At 40.2% G+C, this 22,465-nt stretch overlaps 1 protein-coding gene across 1 annotated transcript in view; it reads left to right on the top strand.

Moving 5' to 3' along the window:
- The window catches only part of NT5DC1 (5'-nucleotidase domain containing 1), a 154,432-nt gene that overhangs the window by 111,774 nt on the left and 20,193 nt on the right, over positions 1–22,465 (top strand). The window contains exons 9-10 of the mRNA XM_074580911.1: positions 18,827–18,945; positions 19,792–19,950. Of these exons, the coding sequence (XP_074437012.1) occupies positions 18,827–18,945; positions 19,792–19,950 (278 nt within the window). The remainder of the gene's footprint in view (positions 1–18,826; positions 18,946–19,791; positions 19,951–22,465) is intronic.

Below are 22,465 nucleotides of genomic sequence, written 5' to 3'. Positions count from 1 at the left end.
GGGAGTGCCTTAATTTTCCTGAAAGTTAAATTTGTAAGCCGTTAAACTTCTTTTTCAGTCATTCTTTTTATTTGAGACTTCTGTCTTTACTGCCAGAAGAATACCAAAATACTACCCAGTAAATATTTTAAAGACCTTTAGTAAAACTGTAGAGTATCTATAAAAAATGTGGAAATTTTGAAACAGATGATATTTCACTATTACAAGGGAATATATAATTTAAATAGCCTTGCATTGTTCACTTATTTGAAGAACATAAATGCCACCTCTAGAAAATTCTGATTAAGTTTTCAACCAAAACACTTTGAATTGATTCTACAGTATAGCTCAATTGCTATAATTGCTATGTAATAGGTATTTCAGTTGCTACCTCTGCAGTGAAGCCTACCTAGATAAAAGAAAACCTTTTTTTTTCTTTTACATCATCCTGTGAGGTTAAAACTCAACAGAGCTTATCTGCTCTTTTTAGCTATTTCAGTTGTTCCAATCATCTCTCCTTACCAGTCTTGTCTTGCTTTAGATCAGCAGATCATCCTATTTAAATGTAGATTCAAAATTGAATTAAAAATAGGTTTAGATTTAACCTTTAGCTCATCACAGATATTACAGCACAACTGTTGGTGTTTTTATGGAGAGACTTAATATTTGGCAGAGAGCTCACTGTCCCGACAGGAACCTGGTCTTTCGCTGCACCTGTGAATCCTTACCCAAATGTATGGGTTGTGGTCCTCAACCTGCAGAGACTGACATGTTTTCCACAGCTTTGGCCTGTACTGAAGTGCCACAAGTCATTGCTGGGATTAAATAGGACTTTTTCTTCTGTCATTTGACGTGTATCCCTGGTACGCCTTTGTCATTGAACACTGAATCTCGCATGCCCACTCTTTCCCCCATAAGCGGGGGGGGAAGGAGGTGGAGGGAAGGAAAATCTGGCATAAATTCAGAGGTGCATAAGGGTACATGCGTGACACAAAGATGAATCAGAGTGGTTGGGGGAGCCAGGTGATGGGAAAGGAGAGCACGGGAGGAGGCAGAGCAAGAGCAGAGCAGCACGTGTAAACACACAGAGGAGAGAGATTTCACTCTGTAATGGGGTTTTCTGAATTTCAAATCTTTGCTTTTTGACTTCTACCGTTGCCTCAAGGAGGACTTTTGAAATAAGTCTCATGCGTCAAACAGAGAGTTTAAACTGATTTACCCGTGTACTGCGTGGATTGGTGCTCCCAGCTTGCCCTCTGGTCACAGCAGGGGATGCAGCGCTGCCCTCACGGAGGCTTTCTGGGCTCAGGAAGCATTTTGGGGAGAAGCCCACAAAGGGCCTCTTTTCCCATTTCTCAGAAAACACGAGCAGAATAACAGCACAGAGGAGACCTGTGTATTCTACGCCCCCAATGGCTCAGGGTCTTCCTTTACTTAATGCAACTGTGGTTGCTGCCAGTCTTCTGGAGATGGTGCCCCTTCGCGTCAGCCTGTCTGGAAATATTCTATAACACAAGGCCACATAATAATGCATATTTGCTGAGAGCTTGTGACGGAGTGGCACATAAAGGTTGCGCTGGCTGACGACTGCATTATTCAGGAGGAATAAAGTCTATAACTGTTTCCCATATGTCTTCTAAAATTACTGCCTTTATATTGTTATAACATCCCACAGTGCCGTATAGTCTGTGAAAGCAATGCAATCCTTTTCAAGGAAATCCTGTTTAGCAATTCTTTATAGTATATTGGCGTTGTTTTTCATGTATTTTCTGGCTACTTAGGAAAGAAAATGAAGGGTTATGACTAGTAAATAATCATATTTTGTGCTCTAGTTTTCAAAACCAGATCTTTTTGTACATCGTGAGATCATGATGTTAAGCTCAAGAGTCACCTAACTCTTTAATATCAGAAACAGGTTCAGCATGTAGCTGGCAGTAGGAGGTTCACTGTTTTAAGGTATAAAATATCTGGTTCTATACCCAAGCCACCAATGAGAAGTAGTTCCCTACTCTTATCTCAGCTAGAAATTTTCATTTTATCCATCATTTCTGGAGAAAGAGGAGTTTCTTTTTAAGCAACTAATTGGTATAGATGATGGTATAGAAAGATCTTCATATTCAGTAATAGAACCTGACCATTTTTATTTTTTATTATGAAAACCCATAAGGATTACGGAAGTTCCTTTCAAAGATGATTCCATCAGCTGACACCTTCTTTGGCAGCATGGTCAATGCCTGATTCCACTTTCTGAAAAGTAGCCTAGGGTAGGCCAGTAGGGCTGCCAGTGGGACACACGCACAAACAAATTTAATCTCATATAACAGGGTTTGTTTTCATACAGATATTCGTCATCCACCGAAGAAGCTCAGAGGGTGCTTCCAAAAATCGACAATGACAGGCTCCTTGGTCGACTGTTTCACCTCCCATCTTTTGTTTAAATTATCTTAGTCTAAAACTATTCCACTTCGTGCACTGTGTTTGCACAGATATCAGCCACTCAGCTGATTTTTTTTCTGGCGGTATGAACAGCCATCCCAGGGACTTCTGGTTTCCAAATATTATTTATGTGCTGTAGACAAAAATTTAAAAAATCAGCATGCGTTACCGTGTAATTAAGAGGATTTACCCATTAATGTTTTTAAATTTTGCTAGATGGTACCTGTGTTTAGTTTGAAATCAACAGTTTGGGAATGATTTGATAATAGAGGTGATCATTTCCTATTGTGTCATCATGGGTTAGGTAAGGTGGGAGACTGTAGTTAAGGACCTCTTTTCTAACAGTTAAATTTTATTTCATGTTTGATAAACACAGTCTTAGTTGACAATAACAGTCTGTATTTTGTTTTTAACATGTTCAGTATGGTGGTCTATGTGAAAGCATTTAAAACAGATACAAAAAGCAAAATAAAGTTGGGCCAGCACATACCCATGTCCTTTTGCAGAGTAGAGTGTTCAAGTCACAGACGGACACAATACATTTTTAACAGATGATAGCAAAATGTTGGCATAAAGCTTCATTTTTTCTGATAGTTTTCAAAGTCCTTGGCTACCATATTTGATGGTCATTGCCTCATGAAAACAAGTGTTTTGAATATTTTCATTCCATTGCAGAGATAATGAGGAAAATAGAACATATATATATATATATGTATCCTCAGTATAAAATATAAATATCTAGTAATTTTATACTAGATATTTGTAAATCTAAATAAATACTATATATATCTATAGATATAGACATATCTATAAATAGATATTTATAAATATAAATTCTAGTAATTTTATTACTAATTGGCAGTGTATCATTTATAACCCTTTTGTAAAATGATGCCAGGGGCCACTCTGCAGTTTGCAGTGATGGTACATGTATCCCCTCATACAGTGACATCATTAAATTGGTGTAATTTCTTTCAAGTTGCCACCGTGTAGTATTTAGACTGTGTGGTAGCCAAAGAACCACTTTCCCTTACAGTACATCCTTTCTGGTAGTCTAAGCAGAGAAGCCATTCCTTTCTCCTAGGAAGAGGAATGAAGTGGTTTTGTTTTGTTCTGTGTTGTTTTGTTCTTTGTTGTTCTGTGGGCTTTACTGGTATTTGCTTCAGAAGTGTCGGGAGGCGAGGTTGTCATCGCGTCATTTATACATATTCTTGCAGATGACGGGTTTCACTCAGGCATTTTACAGCACATCAGAACTAGAAGTTGAGTGGCCAGGCTCAGTTTCTCTCTCTACCAGGAGGGCACAGTGCTGGGCTAACCACGGTCATTCTCTGTAAACCTGGAGCATGGGCCAAACCCTGGGATTTCATCTGATGGCTCCTCCTAACTGGCATGGGAGGTACCTGGTTATCAGCCGAGCCAGCCATTGAAAATCGGGTTGGGTTGCTGCTTCTTGAGCTCTTTTGGCTGATGCCTCAACCATGTTAGCCAGAGGAGCTGCTGGGACACAGGCTAATTCTTTAACATTTAGTCTGTTTTCCTAGACATTGAGGCTTATGCAGTAGCATGGCATGTGTGAGTAGGAATTTCTGCACATCCCCTACTGCAAACCTCTATCAGTAATGCAATTTCAACCACATTTGAATGTGGCCTAATATCCTCAGAGATATTACAGCCTCCACAGGCTGGAGAGGAAAATGGGTCGGTCATTGCCAACTCCAAGAAAGGCTGCAGTGTAAACTTACCCCTAATTAGATATCGGAGTATCCATCAAGGAGAGCCTGGCCACAAATGACCCAGCTACTGGAACAGCATCCATGAGACTTTGCACCCTATTAAACATTCAGTGAATCCAACTGCAAGACGCAAATTCATAGGAAGGGAAGCCCCATTATTTCCCTGTTCAATTCCTGAACAATTCCTCGTTTATTAGGGAAAAAAAAATAGAAAAAAAAATTAAATAGTCTTTGAAGTATGGCACCTCTTTGTTTCTGAATATCAAGATGAATGCTGAACTGCGGATGCATTCTCCAATGCCCATCCTTCTTTAAATGAAAAAAATAAAGTAAATGTGTTGAGCCAAGTCTCCTTTATATGTTTGCATAGCGTTCAAAGTACCTCAGAGGATAAAAGGAATAAGAAGTTATTCATCCAAAAAATCAAAACAGTGAAAAACTGCAACGTGCTTCTGCATAAAGACAGCAGGGGTTGCTTCAGCTGATTACCTTTGATATTAAATGCCGTGTTTGGCACAAAGCTGATAGAAAGTTAGTTCAAAGAAAGCTAAAGCTGCTGCTTTCAGAAGAATGATATCAACAATATTCCTTTTGTTAAAAATGGAAAACATATTTAGCATAATTGCTAAGTACTTTGAAACCAGAATTCTTTGTGCATAGAAAGACCATTTTCATTTTCAAAAGGAGCTACAGTAACTAACACTACTGCAAAATCCTAGTTATTGATTATATTACATTATATTCAAGGCCTGGATAAAACTCAGACCCCAATTCTTTAAAGTATTGTGCAAGCACATGATAAGAGTCACTGTCTGTCTTCAAGGAGCCCACAGACAGACCAGATAAACAAATGGTACGAAAATAAAAGCACTGGCTTTTCTGTTAGAGCCAAGGAACCAAGAGATTGAATGATTTCCATAATCATATCTGTGACAGATCTGCATATTTAACTAAGATTTCTAATGTCCTAATCTGGAGCAGTGAAGAACTGTAAAGTAAGTTTGCATAAGGACTACATGAGAGTCTTGACTGTGAAAATCCTTTTAGCCCTTTCCAAAGATTTACCGTAATGGGGAAATTGTGATAACATAATTGCAATTAATTCTGCTGGATTTACTTTTTATGGTTCAGTGATATATCCTTTCAAGGAATTGGACCTACGAACTTGATGGGTTCTATACTGAAATTGTTCTAATTATTCCATAATTATTTCAAATCATTGAAAGCAATAAGCTAGAGCAATTGTTTGTTTTGGAAGACAGTTCCATATGAATGACTTCTTAAAATCGGTTTTGGTAATCAGGTCATGTTTATGTTTAATTTTAATGGAAGAAGCTTTCTTCATAGAGAAGCATGTCGCATGCCTTCTTAATATGGTGATTTTATTTTAAGTTTTCCAGGTCTGTGTACTTAGAAGTTTATCAAATTACCTGTGTCTGTGAAATAGGTTGCAAAATCTGTAAGTCGTGATGATGCCTTAAATATTGTCGGGGAAGAGGTGACATCAGGATTTAAAAGTAACAGTTGTTTTAACAACAAAGTTTAGTAACTATATAAACTGTGGATAAAGTAAGTTAAATATAGTAGCTATATATAATTGCATTTAAACGCGTACACCATGTAATTGGGAGGTCATTAAAAGCCAAGATCTATAGAAAATCCTCAACCATAGTTTTGTGATCACCTTCTGGTGTTGCTATTTTATTTTCCTTTATTTCAGGATATTAGCAGAGAATGGAACCGTGATACAGTCTGATCTGGGTTGTACCTGCAGTACCAGAGAGATAAGGCACAAAAGCTCCCACATTTAGGAAGCCCGATTCATCAAAAAAATGCAGCTTGTTTTTACAGCAGAATGAGCTGCTAAGGGCCTGTCCACCCCATCCTCTCCCCGTAGTGTGTCCTCAGAGAACATGAATTGCCATATCCTTGTCTGTGTTTTCAAAACCAAAGCCAAAATACCTAAATGACCGGTTTGTATTCCAGACAAAACTGTGTTCAGCAAACAGACTTGTCTGGCTTAAGGGAATTCTCCTCCAACACATGAAAAGATTATTAAGAGGAGATGATTTTTTCCTCCACAGTCTCTGACAAAACACAGCCAAACGCTATGCAAGATTTAGAAGCAAAGCAGTCAGCACTCAACATAGATCACATTTATAGTGTGATAATGCTCTAACAATGTGTGATGCTGAAAAAGACTTGGGATTTAAGGAAGATTTCGCACTAAAAGCGAAGACCCAATTGTATGTGGAAGACAAAAGCAGAAGCACGTCTTTCATGCATGAGCAAGACTTACAACACTAACTCTCGTTGCACCATTAGTAGGACCTGTTCTGAAATAATACCTTCAGTTCTCATGTTTATAGAAATATTCAGCTTAGAAATGCTGAAAGCTTGAAAGGGTTGGCTAAACAATTGCATCTGAGAGACATGGAATCTCAATTTAATTTATCAAAGAGAACACTGAGATGTAGTCGAATGATCAAGTAGTTTGTGGCTCCTTTACATTCAATTCATGGGGGCTCAGACTAGTATAATATAATACCTGAAGAATGTCTAGCAATTATTTATACAGATAATTCAATATCCAGAGTTCTAGGCTGGACTTTTCTTTTTTTAATATTGCTTCTGGTTATATGAAGTATTTCTTTTCACCTTCATTCTACTTCCCAGCACACATAAGAGTGTCTGCCCATGACTAGGGGGAAAGAGCTAAATTGGAAATATCAAAGACTGAAAGGAAGACCAGGGAAACAAACCATGCGCAAGTCAGCAGCTGTTTTGGCATTAAGAGAATGCGCATTTCCTTTTGATCTGTTTTGTGCATTTTTAATATAAGATGGTTAAACAAGTACATTTTATTTTGTCCATGGACTAATAAAGGTCCCACTGGAAAGCTTATTGACTCATGCAGATCGTTACCAGACTCTACTGCTCTTTTTAAGTGGGATGTTACACCCTTGGTAGCTTATTTCAAAATCTGGCTTCTCTTCTTGCCAAACCTGTATCAGAGAAATGGATAGTTTTCAGAAGCTAATTTTTCACATGGAGTCGCAAGCCTTTCCCTTAAACAAAAACTGACTCACATCTACATTTTTAAGAGTGATGCCGTATGTCAAAAATCACAGAGGTCTATTTTGAAATAAATAAGTACCAGGAATGGATATAGAAACCACAGTGTATATAAACTACTCTGGCTGTCTATCATTTGGTACAACTGGACTGAGGTGCCGGAGGACCTTAGGCAACTCAAGTGTCTGTAGGCACCAGTATATTGGCAACTGAACATAACCAGGCTACCTGCTGAGGAGAAAGCTGTGATCTGTGCCGGTCTGTTCCCATGCCTACAGCAGCCAAGCTCTGGCTGCCTGCTGGATGGATCAATACAAGCTCATAAACTTTACCACTCCGCTAAAATTCAGTGCAAACCTGTGTGAATCAGGTTGGTGGAGATTTAGTTTAAACTTCACATTATAGTTCTTAAACAGCTGTCAAAAGCCACAAGGAATTTCTGGAAGAAAGAAAGATTACCTATGTTAAGGGGGAACTTATCAGTATGACTTTGCAGGGAAAAATCATTCTTTGCATAGATCGCATGTGTAAGCGATACATGATAGAAATCGGGGGGTTTATTCATCCTTCTTCTCTGTTTAATCAGTTTCTTATGTAGGATTAAAAAATAAGCAGATGATTAGACAGAGAATTTCATAACGAGTTACCTTGTGATCTGATTTTTAATTAATTTGGAAACTGGGATTGAGGCAGTTTGTAGTAGAGCAAAAATAGAGTTGTGTATGGTACGTTCCTGGCAGAACGAGGGCTGGCAACCACTGCAGAAAGCTTCCCTTCAGCATAGTTTCCATGAATCTGTATTGCTGGTTTTCATTAAGGAGCTTCAGAGTTCTCTTGTGTGTTCTTCCAAAATGTCAAGCTTTTATTAAGGTTAGTCTGTACAATTGTGTTTCACAGAAAGTACATGTTGGTTTTTGTACTGCAGGCATCAGATCTGCTATCGGAAGCAAGTAGTGAAAGGACCTGGTTAGGAAGCCCTAGAAGTGAGCTGAGAACATGGGGAGGAATCATGACCAAAGCTTGGGCTGAGATCTGGTTCATTTTGATAAGACAGTGAATCTCTGCCTCAGTTTCCCAGTTTCTACATGCCAAGGCTTACCTAATGTTTATGAAGCATCCAGGAGAACTGCAAAAAGCGACAAGTGGCAGAGGAGAGCTGCAACAAATAGCAGGTGTGGATTTATTGTGCATGGGGGAACTCTCAGGTGGGTAGAGAGTTACCTAGTTCAGGAGCTGCTCTGCCTCTCCCACCCAATACAGGGAAATAAAAGGTCAGAAAACACAGAGCTGGGCTTTTTCTGTCTGGCAAGCAATCGTGGGACGCTGCGTTGTTTAGATGAGGAGCAGGTCCTCTGCATCTGATGTTCAGAAGGGAATTAATTCTTTCAAGCTGAAAGCTCAAGAAAAGGCAAAAGTGATGTACCAGCTTCTTCCTTGCTCTCTTTGTTCTTCAATCTTCATTATTCACGTAGGACTCCAGATGTCTTAAACTTCAGTATGTATGTTGCATGTTTTTCTAGGTGGAGTTAGCGACCCTGGGACTTGTTCTCTTCATTAGTAAACACATTCATTCTAACCTGATTCCTATCTGCTGTGAAACCACTTTATATATTATTACTGTCCACAGATCCCAGGTGTCTCCGTGATACTGCCAGACTAAGGCTGAGCCTTCCAAGTTGATTATTTTTTCTGGAATAATAGTAGCAAGAGATTTTATCTGTGAAATTCCTGCATACAGAGATCTGGCACAATGCTCTTGGTTCTGAGAAACAAGGTAAAGTGCATTTTCATGTAAACACTAAGTGGTTTTGCAAACCACGCGAAATGCACAGATAAGGAACTAGAAAAGTATTACAGGAAGTGTCGGGGATCATTTCTCTTTTACTTTTTAAAAAAACCCTTTACTACAAATCTTTCTTGTCAGTCTTCCCATCAAAGTGTAACTAAACATACTTTGCTAGAAAAGAATATTTTCTATTTTTCCTTGCTATCTCCAGCCTGGTTACATTGTTCCGAGATTTACAGTGACTGTTTCACACATAAAAACTTTTCCTCTTTCTTAGAACATTAACTTTCCTAATGTTTTTCATTTTGTTTATTAATATGAAGTTCTACTTTATCTCAACAGATCTAATAGGAACAGGGTTTCTTGTTCTTTTCCATTCTGGTGTTCCCTGACACGCCTGGCCCCATAGTAGTCCTTAAAAAGCATCTCAAGTCTCTGCCAGTTGTTCTAGCCCTGTCATGTTCTTTGTCCCTCCTTTGAATTCATCCATGGCTGTGGTCCACAGGGCCATGAAATTGTCCCCAGACCTGAAGACTGAACTTGCTGTCACCTCTCTGTCTTCTGTCACACACACGTGCCTTGTCCTTCCCTTTTGCTCCGCATCTGCCACGGGTCATAAGTCTCAACAGAGAGCTTGGTGGGCACACCCTACAGAGACAGGAGCTGCAAAGGGGCAAAAGAGGCACAGAGCAATGGAAAGAAGATGAAAGTATTTCTTAGTTTCTCTGGTCGCCAGGAGAAGTTGTCCTACTGCCCCTCATCTCCAAATTCATGGTCTGAGCAACATCACAGTGCAGCTACTTGTTCTTCAATGCATAGCTCCAGTTCTGCCTCCTGTATCTTCATCTCACTCTGCCTTCCTGAGCCACTTAAATGGCTATTGTCGCCACTGTACCAAAAAACTTCACGAACCTTAATGTATTTACTCTCATAGAACTTCTGATATATGTGAGTTTTAACACTTCCGTTTACATAGGAAGTGCCTGATGTCAAGTAGGAAATCTGTGGCAGAACTGATGACCCCCTTGTCCCAAAAGCCAGACTAATCGAGACCAAACCATGGGTGCAGCGTCCTCCCCCTGTGCAGCTGACCACAATCTCCCAAACACTGGCTGCGTGAGGATGCTTTTCCCCTGCTGTGCCCCAAGGATAAGCACCCTTCCCAAGGTCATCCTTGGACACAGCTCCCCACACTGCTCGGGCAAGGCATGAGGAGCTGCCTGTGGCTCAGCCATCCTGCTCCCCAGCTGGCCCCGACTCCAGCACACCCATGGTCTGCGGAGGTCTCCTAGTGTACATTATGCTTTTTCTCCCATTGCGCTGTAACTTGGCGTAGCACCACCTGATTACTCGCCAGCACAACGCCAAACAATTTTCTTTCTATAGCACTTTCAGTTAAAGGCTTTCCGTTATGGACACTGATGTGTATATTTCTCATGGCAAGGGTGCACTGCACAAGCCCAGATTTTTTAAGGGTTTTTTTTACTTTTCTGGAAGGGATTGTAATAGTATAAAGTGCAGTAGAGAATATAGTAAAAGCATCCAAAGGTCCTCCATATTGCAATAAAATTGCAAAATTCCCACTGGGATTCATTGATGATACGGAGATATGTCTCCAAGAGGAGATTCTCTGAAGCTAAAATCAGAGTTAGGTCCTGAACCGTCTTTTGGTGCCTCTTGAACATTTTCTTAAGCAAAGGGAAACAAAATATAAGGCTGAAAATGTATCAGGAAAAAAAAAAGTCTCTTTGCTACTGAACAAGAGCATCCACTGTGATTGTTTTGATATTTTATTCTTATTTAGTATGCTTGATACTGTGTCATACCTATGATTTAAATTATTAGTGTCAGTTTCTACATTTTCTCATAGAAAATAGTCCTTAACTCTTTAATGCCATTATATTCTGATTGTAATTAAAGATTTTCTTCTTTTATTATTACTTGAAGTGCTAAGTATTATTAACAACATATCATATCTCAGTAATCTCAGATGTTAGCTTTTGTTTCCATAACAAATTGATTTATGAAAAAAATTTATTTTGAGGCATGCAGTTTTGTTTGGAAATATGGAGAATTATATATACCAATATATAAATAGCACGATACCTGTGAAACACCGAGAGAATAAACTGTTTTCAAGTTTTTTGGGGTTCTTTTTGGAGAACTTTCTCCTATTCAGAGAGGAAACAAAATGTTTGCGTTTTTTAACCTCCGCATGGTAGTGGGGAGATGCCCAGGCTCCAGTGGCCGAGTCCCTGCCCTCTCCAGGCTCAGCAGCAGCATGTGCTAAAGAAACTGTTGTGGGTTGAGATGACGTTCTTCTTTTTTAATTACTGAGTCAGAGGAACAGTCTGAGTGAGGTTTTAATAACCACTATTTGCAGCTACAGAATGGCCGTACAGTTATTAACAGGCAGAAGGCTGGGTGGATTTATTTATATTTTTTTTTAATTCCTAAATTTCGTTTTTTACCTGAGGAATCTTGAGTCTTAAGTTAATTTAAAGGTTGATGTAAAACTGTCCCCTTCAGAGGCAGCTGATGCTTGGAGAGCTGGAACTTCAGACATAATTCATCAATAAAACTAAAGTAGGGATTTGAGGTAGCGTAACAAGCTAGGAAAAAAAGAACGGAGCTTTTTTATAAATCGTAACTTAACTTGGCTATATAAGTAGTTTTCTTATAAAAGTTAATGAAAATGTCTATTGTGTATTCCAGGAAAATGAGTATGTGCAATAATTATGCGTGCTTCTGTCTACTTTGCAGTTATTATGCCCTTTGAAATAACATATTTCAGGGAACTGAAAAAATAAAGAACAAAGGCCCCTTGCAGCAGGGTCCATATATTGCTTTATGGAAATACATTGGTTCAGAATCAAATTGTCTGTTCTAGTTTACATATATATTTTATACCTGAAGTATTAAGATGTAGGGGAAAAATTCTTAGTCTTTCTGTAAGTGAGGATTAAAGAACTCTTGTTCTTTTTTTTTGTGCTTTTTTTTTAACAACTGAGGCCAAAGTAAATGATGGCAGAAAGTTTTTCCCCACTACACTGCAGTGTCAGTTTTCAGTGGGGGTGAGTGTGGTCCAACAGCAAATTGCAATAAGCCTCATTTCAGTAGGTATTACTAGAGAGACTTAGAGGGTTAGGACAAATTCAAAGATTACAGACTGCACAGTGTAAAGAAGATGCTTTGTGTGTCTCAATTTTATTTTAATTATGAAAATTGAGACATTTTTCTGAAGTGACGGGTTAGGTCAGAACTGACTGGTGGCCCTTATCTCATCTTCTGTCCTTCCCTCTGTCTTCTGCTTCCGTCCACTCTTCAAATCTGTGTACAGCAGTGAACCACGCTAGTAAAAATGGTTATAGACAGTTGCTGGAACTGAAGTGCGTATTCCTGAAATTATGACGTCAGTTTTTTCCTCAATTACCGTACCTCTCCTAACTTAATTGAATTCAAAATGCTTTCTGGAAAGGCCTGTCTCTCTCCATAATTATATAGGTATCTCTAGGGTGACTACGATATTAATATTGATAGGATTATTTGGGGACATTGTCTGGATATTGGGAGATCCTCATTTATAAGGCTCTGGAGCCTTCTTACAAAACTAATGAGGTCCAGAATAAAACTGTTCTTGGGAGGACATTTATTTCTTTTCTTGACATTTTGTACCTCTCCAAGATCCCAATTAAATAAAAAATAAAAAAAGAACCAAAAGAACCTTACAAAACATGTCCAAGGATGAAATGAAATTCTGTATTTATGTCCGCCTTACCCTTCCAAAATAGAAGTTCTCAGAGTTATAAATACAATTAAATAAAATTATGGGAAAAGCTTCACCAAATCTGCGCATGAACTACATTTAAAAATGAACTTGCAGATGAATCATTTTCCAAAAAGTTATTTTCCTCTTCCAAGGAGAAACGGCCTTGCTTGTATTTCATCATATCAATGTTTTAAATAGAAACACATTGTTCATTAGCCAGGCTATTCTGGGAAGGTATAGAGTTAATGCTTTGATAAATTTAAATTTGAAAACCAATTACTAAATCTGTAGTGAGCTGGTATTTTCAATTCCTGTAACACAGTAATCAAAACTTCCTAAAGAAACTTATGTGTTGATTTTTTTAAAGGAAATACTGATTTTCTTACAAACAAGTAAAACTTCAGCCTTGTCTTTACATAGCCTGTTGGTTGGCACAATTAAGCAGTAGGGCAGATTCTAATAAAAAGGTCTTAGTAAAACTAAAAATGTAAAACTTTGTGGTTTTTTAGATTTATTTCTCTTCTCTAAGAAGTCTGTGGTTATATACCTAGGGCAATTTGAAAATATACTATCTTGTACTTTGGTCTTATCAGGCCTTTTAAATTAGCAAAAGAACAGAAGTCCATCGTGAGAAAGGGGATTGTTAGAAATTGGCTAAGTAACACATGAATTATTACAAAATAGTTTATTTTTTTCACAGGATGGTATCTGTATTTTTCTCTCACCTTTATCTATGGTATTCTTTTGGAGTATTACCAGCCTTTAGTAGTACTGTTACTTAGTCCTCCACATGAATAAGCAGATACGTGTCGGGGTTGCTAAGCATAGGAAAGATGTGTCACTGCCTATGTAAAATTAAAAATCATGTTCCAGTTTTCAAAACTGAATTTTTACTTTGATTAGTTCAGCTTTTGTCTCACCAACCATAGGCCACCCCAAAGAAGGCAGAATGACGCAAGGGCAGGAAGGAGAGCTGATCTTCAGGCTTTTTCTGAAAAAAAATCAGACTGGGGAGCCAAAAATGGAGACGGCCAAAGTCACTAGTCACTTTGGGAAGCTTTTCTTTCAGCACATCATGCTAAGGGAATAATTTGTTCCTTAGCGCTTCCCTGCAGTTGTCCAGTCACACAGGAGACTGGCAAGCGCCGGTGCACGTGTCTGGCAGATGGATTTCACAGCTGCTTCCAGGGCACAGAAGTAAATCAAGGGTGGCAAAACACTCAGCAATACTTGCATAAACTCTGGAAACACTCAGGAAAGGTGGTTGGCCCATACATAGGTACTTGGGGTAGTACCCCACAGAAGGGTGCCTACATGAAGCTTTACACCCAGCAAGCTCTTAAGTACCTACTTTCTTCATGGAGAGCATTCCTGCAGGGGAACTCTGTAGCTTATGTCATCCCATCTCATTACCTTTGCGACTGGCAGAAGCCACCAGAAGGATTTTACTTATGCGGGTCCCTTTGTCTCGACTGTAAAACAATGTGGTTTCCTGCCCTGAGTCCCCTTCTGGAAAAGAGTTTGTGTTTCTCAAGTGAGCTCGAAATGCCATCTAGAATCAGACTGTGCTTGCAGGCCAGGCTGGAACATAACCCGGCTTTTCTATTAATGCCCTCAGGGCCTGAAATGGCATTAATTTAAATTGCAGAGAGGCATATCAGCATGATAGTTGTGGATCATAAAGCATACTTGTTTTACAATAGCCCCCTGAGGTGGCAACCAGGGCTTCCGTGTGCTAAACACACATGCCCACCTGCGGTGAGAGCCCACAAGAGCTGCCCATCGGCAGGGAGAGGCAGGAGCAGGTACCGGCACAAGTAGGAACAGCATCACCGCATGCTTTTATTCTATTGCACAGTTCAAAGGGACAAAATAAACCAGTAACCCTAATAGCCACTCTAACTAGATTTGTATGAAAGCTAGGAAGGCTGGAGAAGGGGCTGCTGGGGAGCTCTACACGCACTGCAGTTACACCTAATGCCTCTTCGGCTAGCATGGCCTCTGGGCACTCAGAGCTGCTTTCTGACCCTCCTCTCTGCCCAGCCAAGGAGCTGCGAGGTGTCCTCGGGCTCTCGGGTGAGTCACTCGCCGATCCTCGCCCCGGCGTGTTACCAACATTGGCCGTAGGGCTCCCAGCTGGAGGAGCAGCCCACCGTGGTGGCCTCAGGGGTGGTGTGCTGATGAAAGTTATCCTCAGCGTAGGTGTGGCTGAGTATAGGTGAATAACCGGCAAAGCGTAAATTCACCCTGACCTCTTAGCTCCTCTCTTAACCTCCAGCTTCCCAAACGAGAGCCTTGTCCTATGGGCTGGGGTTTAACAGCGTAAACGCCAGCCTGGTTAGGGATAGAGCTCCAGGTTCAGACCCTGAACGGCTGAACATGCCGCGTGGACACAACTGCGTGTTGTTTAGGTTTCCATCTGGTCGGGTATCACCCCAAAGCAGACGGCAGTAAGCAAGCATGTGCAGAGTCTTTCCCAAGGAGCAACTCTGTGCCAAACTAAATTACCATCAGTTGTCATTTAGATGGGAGTAAGCTTCACTGATTATTTTTTGCGTATTCCTTCAGAGTGAAACCAGATGTTCTTCAGCCCATGTTATAAACCTGCAACACACCTTTAAAGGCAGGCAAGAAAATTCTCGCAAGAAAATTCTCACAAGAAAAAGGATATTGAGTCTTGTTAGTGAATTGCTTTATCTGAAAAACCATGTCTGTTAATGGTGATGGGAGTACCTTTCTCAATCAGAAAACATCTCCCAAGCTGTTAGACACGCCAATATGCAAATTGCCATTCCAGCAATATTAATATTGCCCCAGCATGAGTCAAGCTTTTGTTGTTGTTTTTAAAAAGGAACAGTAACTTCCCCTCAGGAAAACTGCTCTGAATCACTGTTGAGGTTTGGGCGAGTGTTTTAATAGAATGATTTTCTGGATTTAATTATTTTAGTTTTACTTGCTTGCTACCTTCACATTTCTTGTCGCGGCACGTTTTCAGCCTACAGGAATCTGGGTTGCAGTGATATATTAGACTTTAGAAGGAAGCAAGTCGCTCTATCTAAATCATCTGAGGAATTCTTTTTGGTTATCCAGTCTGTTTGAAATTATCAGGATGTCTCCTTTTCCTCCCAGCTTGTAAGACCCTGAAGCATTAGCATCCCTGCCTGTATATGTGTTGCTTCCTGCTAAAGGAATATTTATAGCATTTCTGACCTTGGAATGAACTTTTACGAATCAATAACAGCAAAGTGGAAGGAGAGTCAGCAGCAGTTTTCCTCTTGTCTGAGTGGAGCCAGCGTTAGGCTTGGAATACCTAAAATATATTAGGAACTACCATAATCACATTTATGCAGTGTTTTCGCAGGAAATTTGCAGATGTCTTCAGCGCTGTCATGTAACTGCTATCTGAAGGATACAATACAAGGCCAGAGATAAAGGTGTCATTAATAGGGTTTTAAGTTGTTGTGCATCAATTTTTACATGGCAGAACTACTACAAGAGGCCTTAAGACCCAGTGTTGAAGGACAATTTTCTTGACAATATTTTGCCACGAGGACAGTGTAAGTGGATTAGAAACCCTTCTCATTAATGACTTGCTGCAACTGAAACACCATTAATTTCTTCCCACTTCAGATTACAGAAATAAAATAGACACAGTCACCCCTAGGTGTGTGACCACAAGCAGCCATATGAGATGCTTTGAGGCAAGGTTTGTCAGTTCGGAGTCATTACCCCTACAACCCTACAACTCAAATATTATAAAGGACATCTTTTAATTCCTCAGATTTCTGAAGCTCCTTCCAAAATCAAGATGTTCCCATAATGAATTAGGCATCTCAATGCTGTTTTCTGCCTCCAAACATAGAGGAGGAAACCAGGCTTTGAAATATCCCTTCATTTCGCTGCCTAAAAGTGAAGTTCCTAACTTAAATCCTTTCCTTCTCCAGAGCTGGAACCTCTGTAAAGTGCTTCTTGTGCTCTCTTTTACCTACTAAGGGACCCTGGCCGACTAGTTCAGATTGTAACTGTAAATTAGAAGCCTAAATTCCGGATGCATCAAGTTAAGTGAGATGAATCCCATTGCTAGGGGTGAGAGTAATAGGTCTCACAGAGTGAGAGATCTTCTACCTTGTAATTAGAGGGAATTTTTTTCAGTCAGGACTGCCCCTCATGCCTTTCCATAGAGGTAGCAAAGCAAGGTCTTGCTCTTTGCTGGAGCCTTCTGGTGCTGCAGGAATACACAGGGCTCCTGTTTGCAAATGCAGTGGTGTTATTCTGAAAATCCCTCTCATAATAGCTCCATTTTTCTCTAGTATTTTTCTGACTGAGTGAATGGAGAGACAATGAGACAAACCTTCACAAATTTCAATAAACTTTTGATAGCGACTGAAAAGAGTTGTTTTCTTAAGTTTCTTTTTCTATGTCCATATTGTCTGAAGATTGTGTCTACTCGTTCAGCCAGCCTTACAAATATGCCTAAAAATACAGGGAAAATAAAACAAATTTAGTGAAGTTTAACAGCTTCTGTTTGAGCAAAAGTTGTGAAGTCAAAAGTATTTTAAAAGTCAGGAAATTAAGATTTTTTTTATGGATGCTATCATACTTACTATTATTATCGTTAGGTTTCTGAAGAAGAACAAAGGAAAAGGCATTTCCACACAAGTTCTATGTGAATTGTTAGTGTCAACTTCGAATTTCCTTGTTTTTTCCTAGTTTATAAAACACCCTTAATATGGAATTGTTTTGTCTGAGAATAAATCCTGTGTTTATTCAAATTCTTAGATTCATAATATTAAAGAATGATTTACTGCCTCTCTCCACATACCTGTTTTCCTCTTTTTGCTTCTTTTTTTATTTCTTTCAAGGACCAATGTAGTGCACCATATACATCTTCAGCGCTGTTAAACATAAAGCTCCCTGGTCATTTCACTGTTCTCCAAAATGTGCATTCCAGCTTTCAGCAGTCTCTAACCACGTGAAGTTTACTCCGTCTTAGTCTTCTTCCTAACACATTTTAAGTACTTCAAAAAAATTCCAAAAAGCAGGAGAAAAACTGAAGTCCTGATGTTACGCTTAAGTCCGATTGAAGTACTGTACTGGCTTCTAACCCCTCAGTCTGTAGCATAAAAAATAAGATGTGTTTGATTGAGACTGAATAACAAAATCACCCTTTTGTTTTACCACTTCAATAGACAGAAGACATGAATATTAATATTTCTGATGAAATTCTAGTTCTTCGGTTCACTAAGGCTAGTATTTTGGCTTCAGCAAGAAGCTAAAGTTAGTTCATCTGGCGACAGCACATGGATCTGAATGAGCAATAGGGTTACATGGACACCAGGACAGATCTTGCTGCTTTGGGACCAGCTGGAAATGAAGCCTATGGCACAGTTCGATGATGACCGGGGGAGTTTCAAGCTTCTATTGATTTTTCCAATTCACTGACAACTGCTAGTGTGGATTTATGCCAGTGTGGATTACACCACCAGCCAGCAATATTGTCCTCTCATCATTTCTTCAAGACTGAATAATAAGTGGAACTGCTCATTGTTTGTGCTGATCCAAGGCTGGAGAATCCCCATAAGAGCTACCTCAGCCTGTTCTGTTGTATTTTTATCAGTGTTTAAACGCAGTAGATAATTTGTCTGTGGGGAAAGGTACATGCTGTCTCTTACAGTCTGTCTTATCTCATGGTTCCACCTTAGATCTGTAGCAGCTCCTCCATCAGTCTGGTCCACGTGGTTTCCTGCCTTCCTGCAGTGTTTGGGAGGCAAAGCCTATGGCTTTGATTCCTCAGCTCTTCTGTAGCCCTTGCAGACGATGCTCAGCTGCTTCTTTTCTCACAAAAGCCTGCCTACCCCCAGCTACCAAACACCTTGACCAAACCCACTGTCAGTACCAGGACTCGAGCCAGACACTGGAGCTGGTTTAATGTCAAAATAGACCCTGGTCTCCAAGCTGTGCACAGGCAGCTTCTGACGCGTCTCACAAATACAGGAGCGTGGGCTGTTCTCACTAACGACGAGTGATTTTGCTTGGTGATTTCAGAGAATGACGAGGAGCAGGAGGCTCTGCTATCGCTGGACAAGCCCGGCTGGTATTCCCAAGGCAACGCTATCCAACTTTATGAACTACTGAAGAAGATGACTGGCAAGCTGGATCCCAAGGTATAAGTGAGAGTAAATCTGTCTGAAAATACCCTGTTTCAGTCTAAAATTCTCCAGACAAGCTTTCATTAAAGCTATTGATGTGATCAGTCACAGTTTTTGTTCTGGTTATGCTTGCTGTTGTTTAACAGACTGCAGTCCAGCACTGGAAGCAGCATATAAGTCTTCTTGTCGGTAGAATATGTAAACTCTGGATGTTTTATTCTGTGCATGGTCATGCATTTTGGCAGCTTGGAGGAGAATCAGATTGTCATCAGGAAATAGGCAATCTCCCTGAGGAAACAGACCAAATAGATTAAAAGGTGGCATCAGTGAAAACTAGGATCGTGTTGTTTGAGTTACAGGTCTGGATGGGTGAAAATGCCACTGAAGATGGTGGGAGCACGTTTTTCCTAGTGGGTAACTACCCCCTGGGCACAGAAGGGTTCTGAGTCATCGAGAGATGCTCCGTGTTCTCACTTGTTTCCAAAGCTGTCCATAATTCGTTCCCATTGTTTAGGGTATTTTCTTGGTAGTCTTTTCCACTGCTTTCTGGCAGGCTATTTCTGTCCATCGAAAATCTCAGCGGTGTCCCGCATGCCGGTCCCAGCCGGGCATCCCTGTGCAATGCCCCTGGAGGGTGAGAGCGAGGAGGGTGTGCGGGGCCAGCCTTTTCCTTACGGAGCTGGTTGAAGATAAAACCCCAAACTGTGACATTAATAAGATCTCTGTGTGTCATGGCCAACTGTAAACACGGAGGAATTTTTATTAGGTTGTTTTAAAGCTCTTTTTCTCTCTCTGTGAAATACAGTTTGCTTGTGTTTTCCTCATATACAATGAACTTTTAATTTGCTGCTTCCCTCGTAGGTTGTTTATTTTGGTGACAGCATGCACTCAGATATTTTCCCAGCACATCACTATAGCAACTGGGAAACTGTCTTCATCCTAGAGGAACTTCTAGGGGACAAAGTTACGGTGCCTGCGGAGACTGAATCTGAGCCCTTGGAGAAGAAAGGAAAATATGAGGTAAGGGTTCCTTGCAGGTGTTTCCTGGAACATAAGAAAGTTACAAAGAAGCCTCATGCCACCTGTGCTGAGAATGAGCCTGCTTATCTTACCAGGCTGCTGGCAGCATCAGCATCCCTCACAGATGTACCCTCCTGGCCACACTGGGAGGTGCCGTCCTGCCCCAGCTCAGCATTGCATGGGTGACGCAGAGCCTCTACCCGCAGCTAAATTCCAGACCTCAGAAAAAGAGCTGTATGTGCAGTCCCTTAAACAAAAACCGTAGTTGTCGTTTCAGTTACAAGAACCTGCCCTGCGTCCTACACGGAGAAATTTCATGGCTGCTTATCGCAAGTCCATCACCTGAACTCTGCCAAGTTCATGATGTTTCCCTGCGTGTCACGGACAACTCTAAACACGGAGGAATTTTTATTAGATTGTTTTAAAGCTCTCTTTCTCTCTCCATGAAATACAGTTTGCTTGTGCTTTCCTGATACACAAAGAACTTTTAATTTGCTGCTTCCCTCATAGGTTGTTTATTTCAGTGGCAGCTGTGCTCAGATAAGAGGGACTGTTTCAACGTCTGGTCCCATGCAGACTACTGATAGTTACCTCAGATAAATAATGCCATTTCCAGGCTGCTCGCAGCTGGGAAGGAGGGCCTCAGCACAACTGCCTCACTTCAGTTCCCTCACAGAAGGTGGAAGGTTACTATGGTTTATCTTTCTCTCTGCTGCCGAAGAACAAAGTAGACGGGGAATGGCGCTCCGATAGCCAAGGCGTCAGCGTTGAACCTCCAGCATGTCCTATGAAGGAGCTACACTGCAGCTTCACCCTCCGTTTGCAGTGTTTCTTCTTTTCTTATGTTTCTAAATAAATAGGTCATTTTCTTCTAATTGCAGAGAGAGAGATATATAGGCTTTTTGCACTTTGCTTTGAAAAGCACTTAAGCTTTTTTTTCTTTAATAATTACTGTTTGTGATTAAAAAGTTAACTTGCTGATAGGAAGTTTTTTTGTGGGGTGCTTTTATACTAGAGATGTTTTTAATCTGACTAAGGAGAATTTTAAAAGCCCCTGTTTTTTATGGAGAAAAGGATATCTTCAATGGGACTAAAACAATATAGATGTAACATAGACGTATCTAATATTTTTCCTCACTATCCTCATTTCTAATCTAAGCTCAGACAAAGACATATCAGTCACTGAAATAAAGAAATGTAATCATGAATGTGTAGGCTTTTTCCTGAGTTGTAGAAAACAAAAATTAAGATACACAAACTCAAGTCTCCTATCAAGAAAAATGTGTTTCTCAGTAAGGGGTGGGGAGGTGGGGTGGGGGTGTGTGAAGGAAGAGGGAGTAGTAGTGCTACATAGGTTAATATAATTTGATTTAATTAGTAAATGCTATAAAAATAACTCATTCTCCTACATAAATTTGTCCATTCTCTGACTGGAGACTCTGCTCCATTGCTGCACAGAACTTCCATCTCTGTAAGGTTTAGGAGTTTTTATTCAACCATGGTTTCTTAAGCATGTTCAATATATGGTTTTAAAGCACATCTTTTTAAAAAGACACTCAGAAATAGTTTTATTTTTTTTCTCTGGAAGTACAAAGAAAAATTTATTGAGGGATGTGTTTCTAAGCCCTCAATGATGATTTTGTTTTGTCTTGTTGCGATACCTCTGGTCGACTGCCCACAAGATCCATCTTCTCTATCGCTGCAGTTATCAAGCAGGAGATTGAGACTTTTAGACAGGTGCCCGACATTTCACTAACGCTGTAGCATTCCTCATAAGAGATTGCAGTATCTTGGGGAGACACCACCCCTGCCACGCACAACCCCTGTTCAGTTTACATCCGCTACCAGTGACAGCAAGCAAGCAAGGGAGAAATGAATTGCATTGATTAAAGGAACCTGAACCAGGGGGGCCGTGGCAGGTCAGGGGTGTTATTTCATTACCACGCTGCTCACTGGAGTCTGAACAACAGGTCACATCCATATCTCTGCAGTTGACTGGACACCACTAACTTAACAGGACTAGTTCAAAGGGACTCCCCTTACAAGCCTATGAAAGTTTTATTTTCATTCCCCTAATCAACTTCTCCCATTAACCCTTTGTTTAAGAGGGGAGAAAAGCCAATTCAAATGGTTGTACGAAGTCAGGTGTTTTTGGAAAATGAGGCACTAACAGATTAGATTTAGTCTTGTTCATCAGCCTTATAATTCATTGGCAGTAAAAAAAATACACTGCTATTGCTGATTTTCCATGCCATGCTGTGTGTACAGAGAGGGACTGAAAATGTTATACAAGATGCTACCCTCCCTTCTATCAGTCTTTACAAAATATTATTAAAGAAATAAAGTATCACTTCTAATTTGCAGTTGCATCTTTCAGAAAGAAATTACAAAAACCTGTTTTCAGTTGTTTGACTGGTATTTCATCACCAATGGAGAGAGAGAAAGAAAACAACCTCCTCACACACAAACTAGGAGGCTCGTAATTTCCATTTTCATTAGCAGTTTTTGTCTTTTC

Source organism: Larus michahellis, chromosome 3, assembly GCF_964199755.1.
Source record: "Larus michahellis chromosome 3, bLarMic1.1, whole genome shotgun sequence".
In the NCBI taxonomy this organism is placed as follows: domain Eukaryota; kingdom Metazoa; phylum Chordata; class Aves; order Charadriiformes; family Laridae; genus Larus; species Larus michahellis.
Note: the sequence above shows the minus strand (reverse complement) of the source record. Positions and strands in the feature narration are given on the sequence as shown.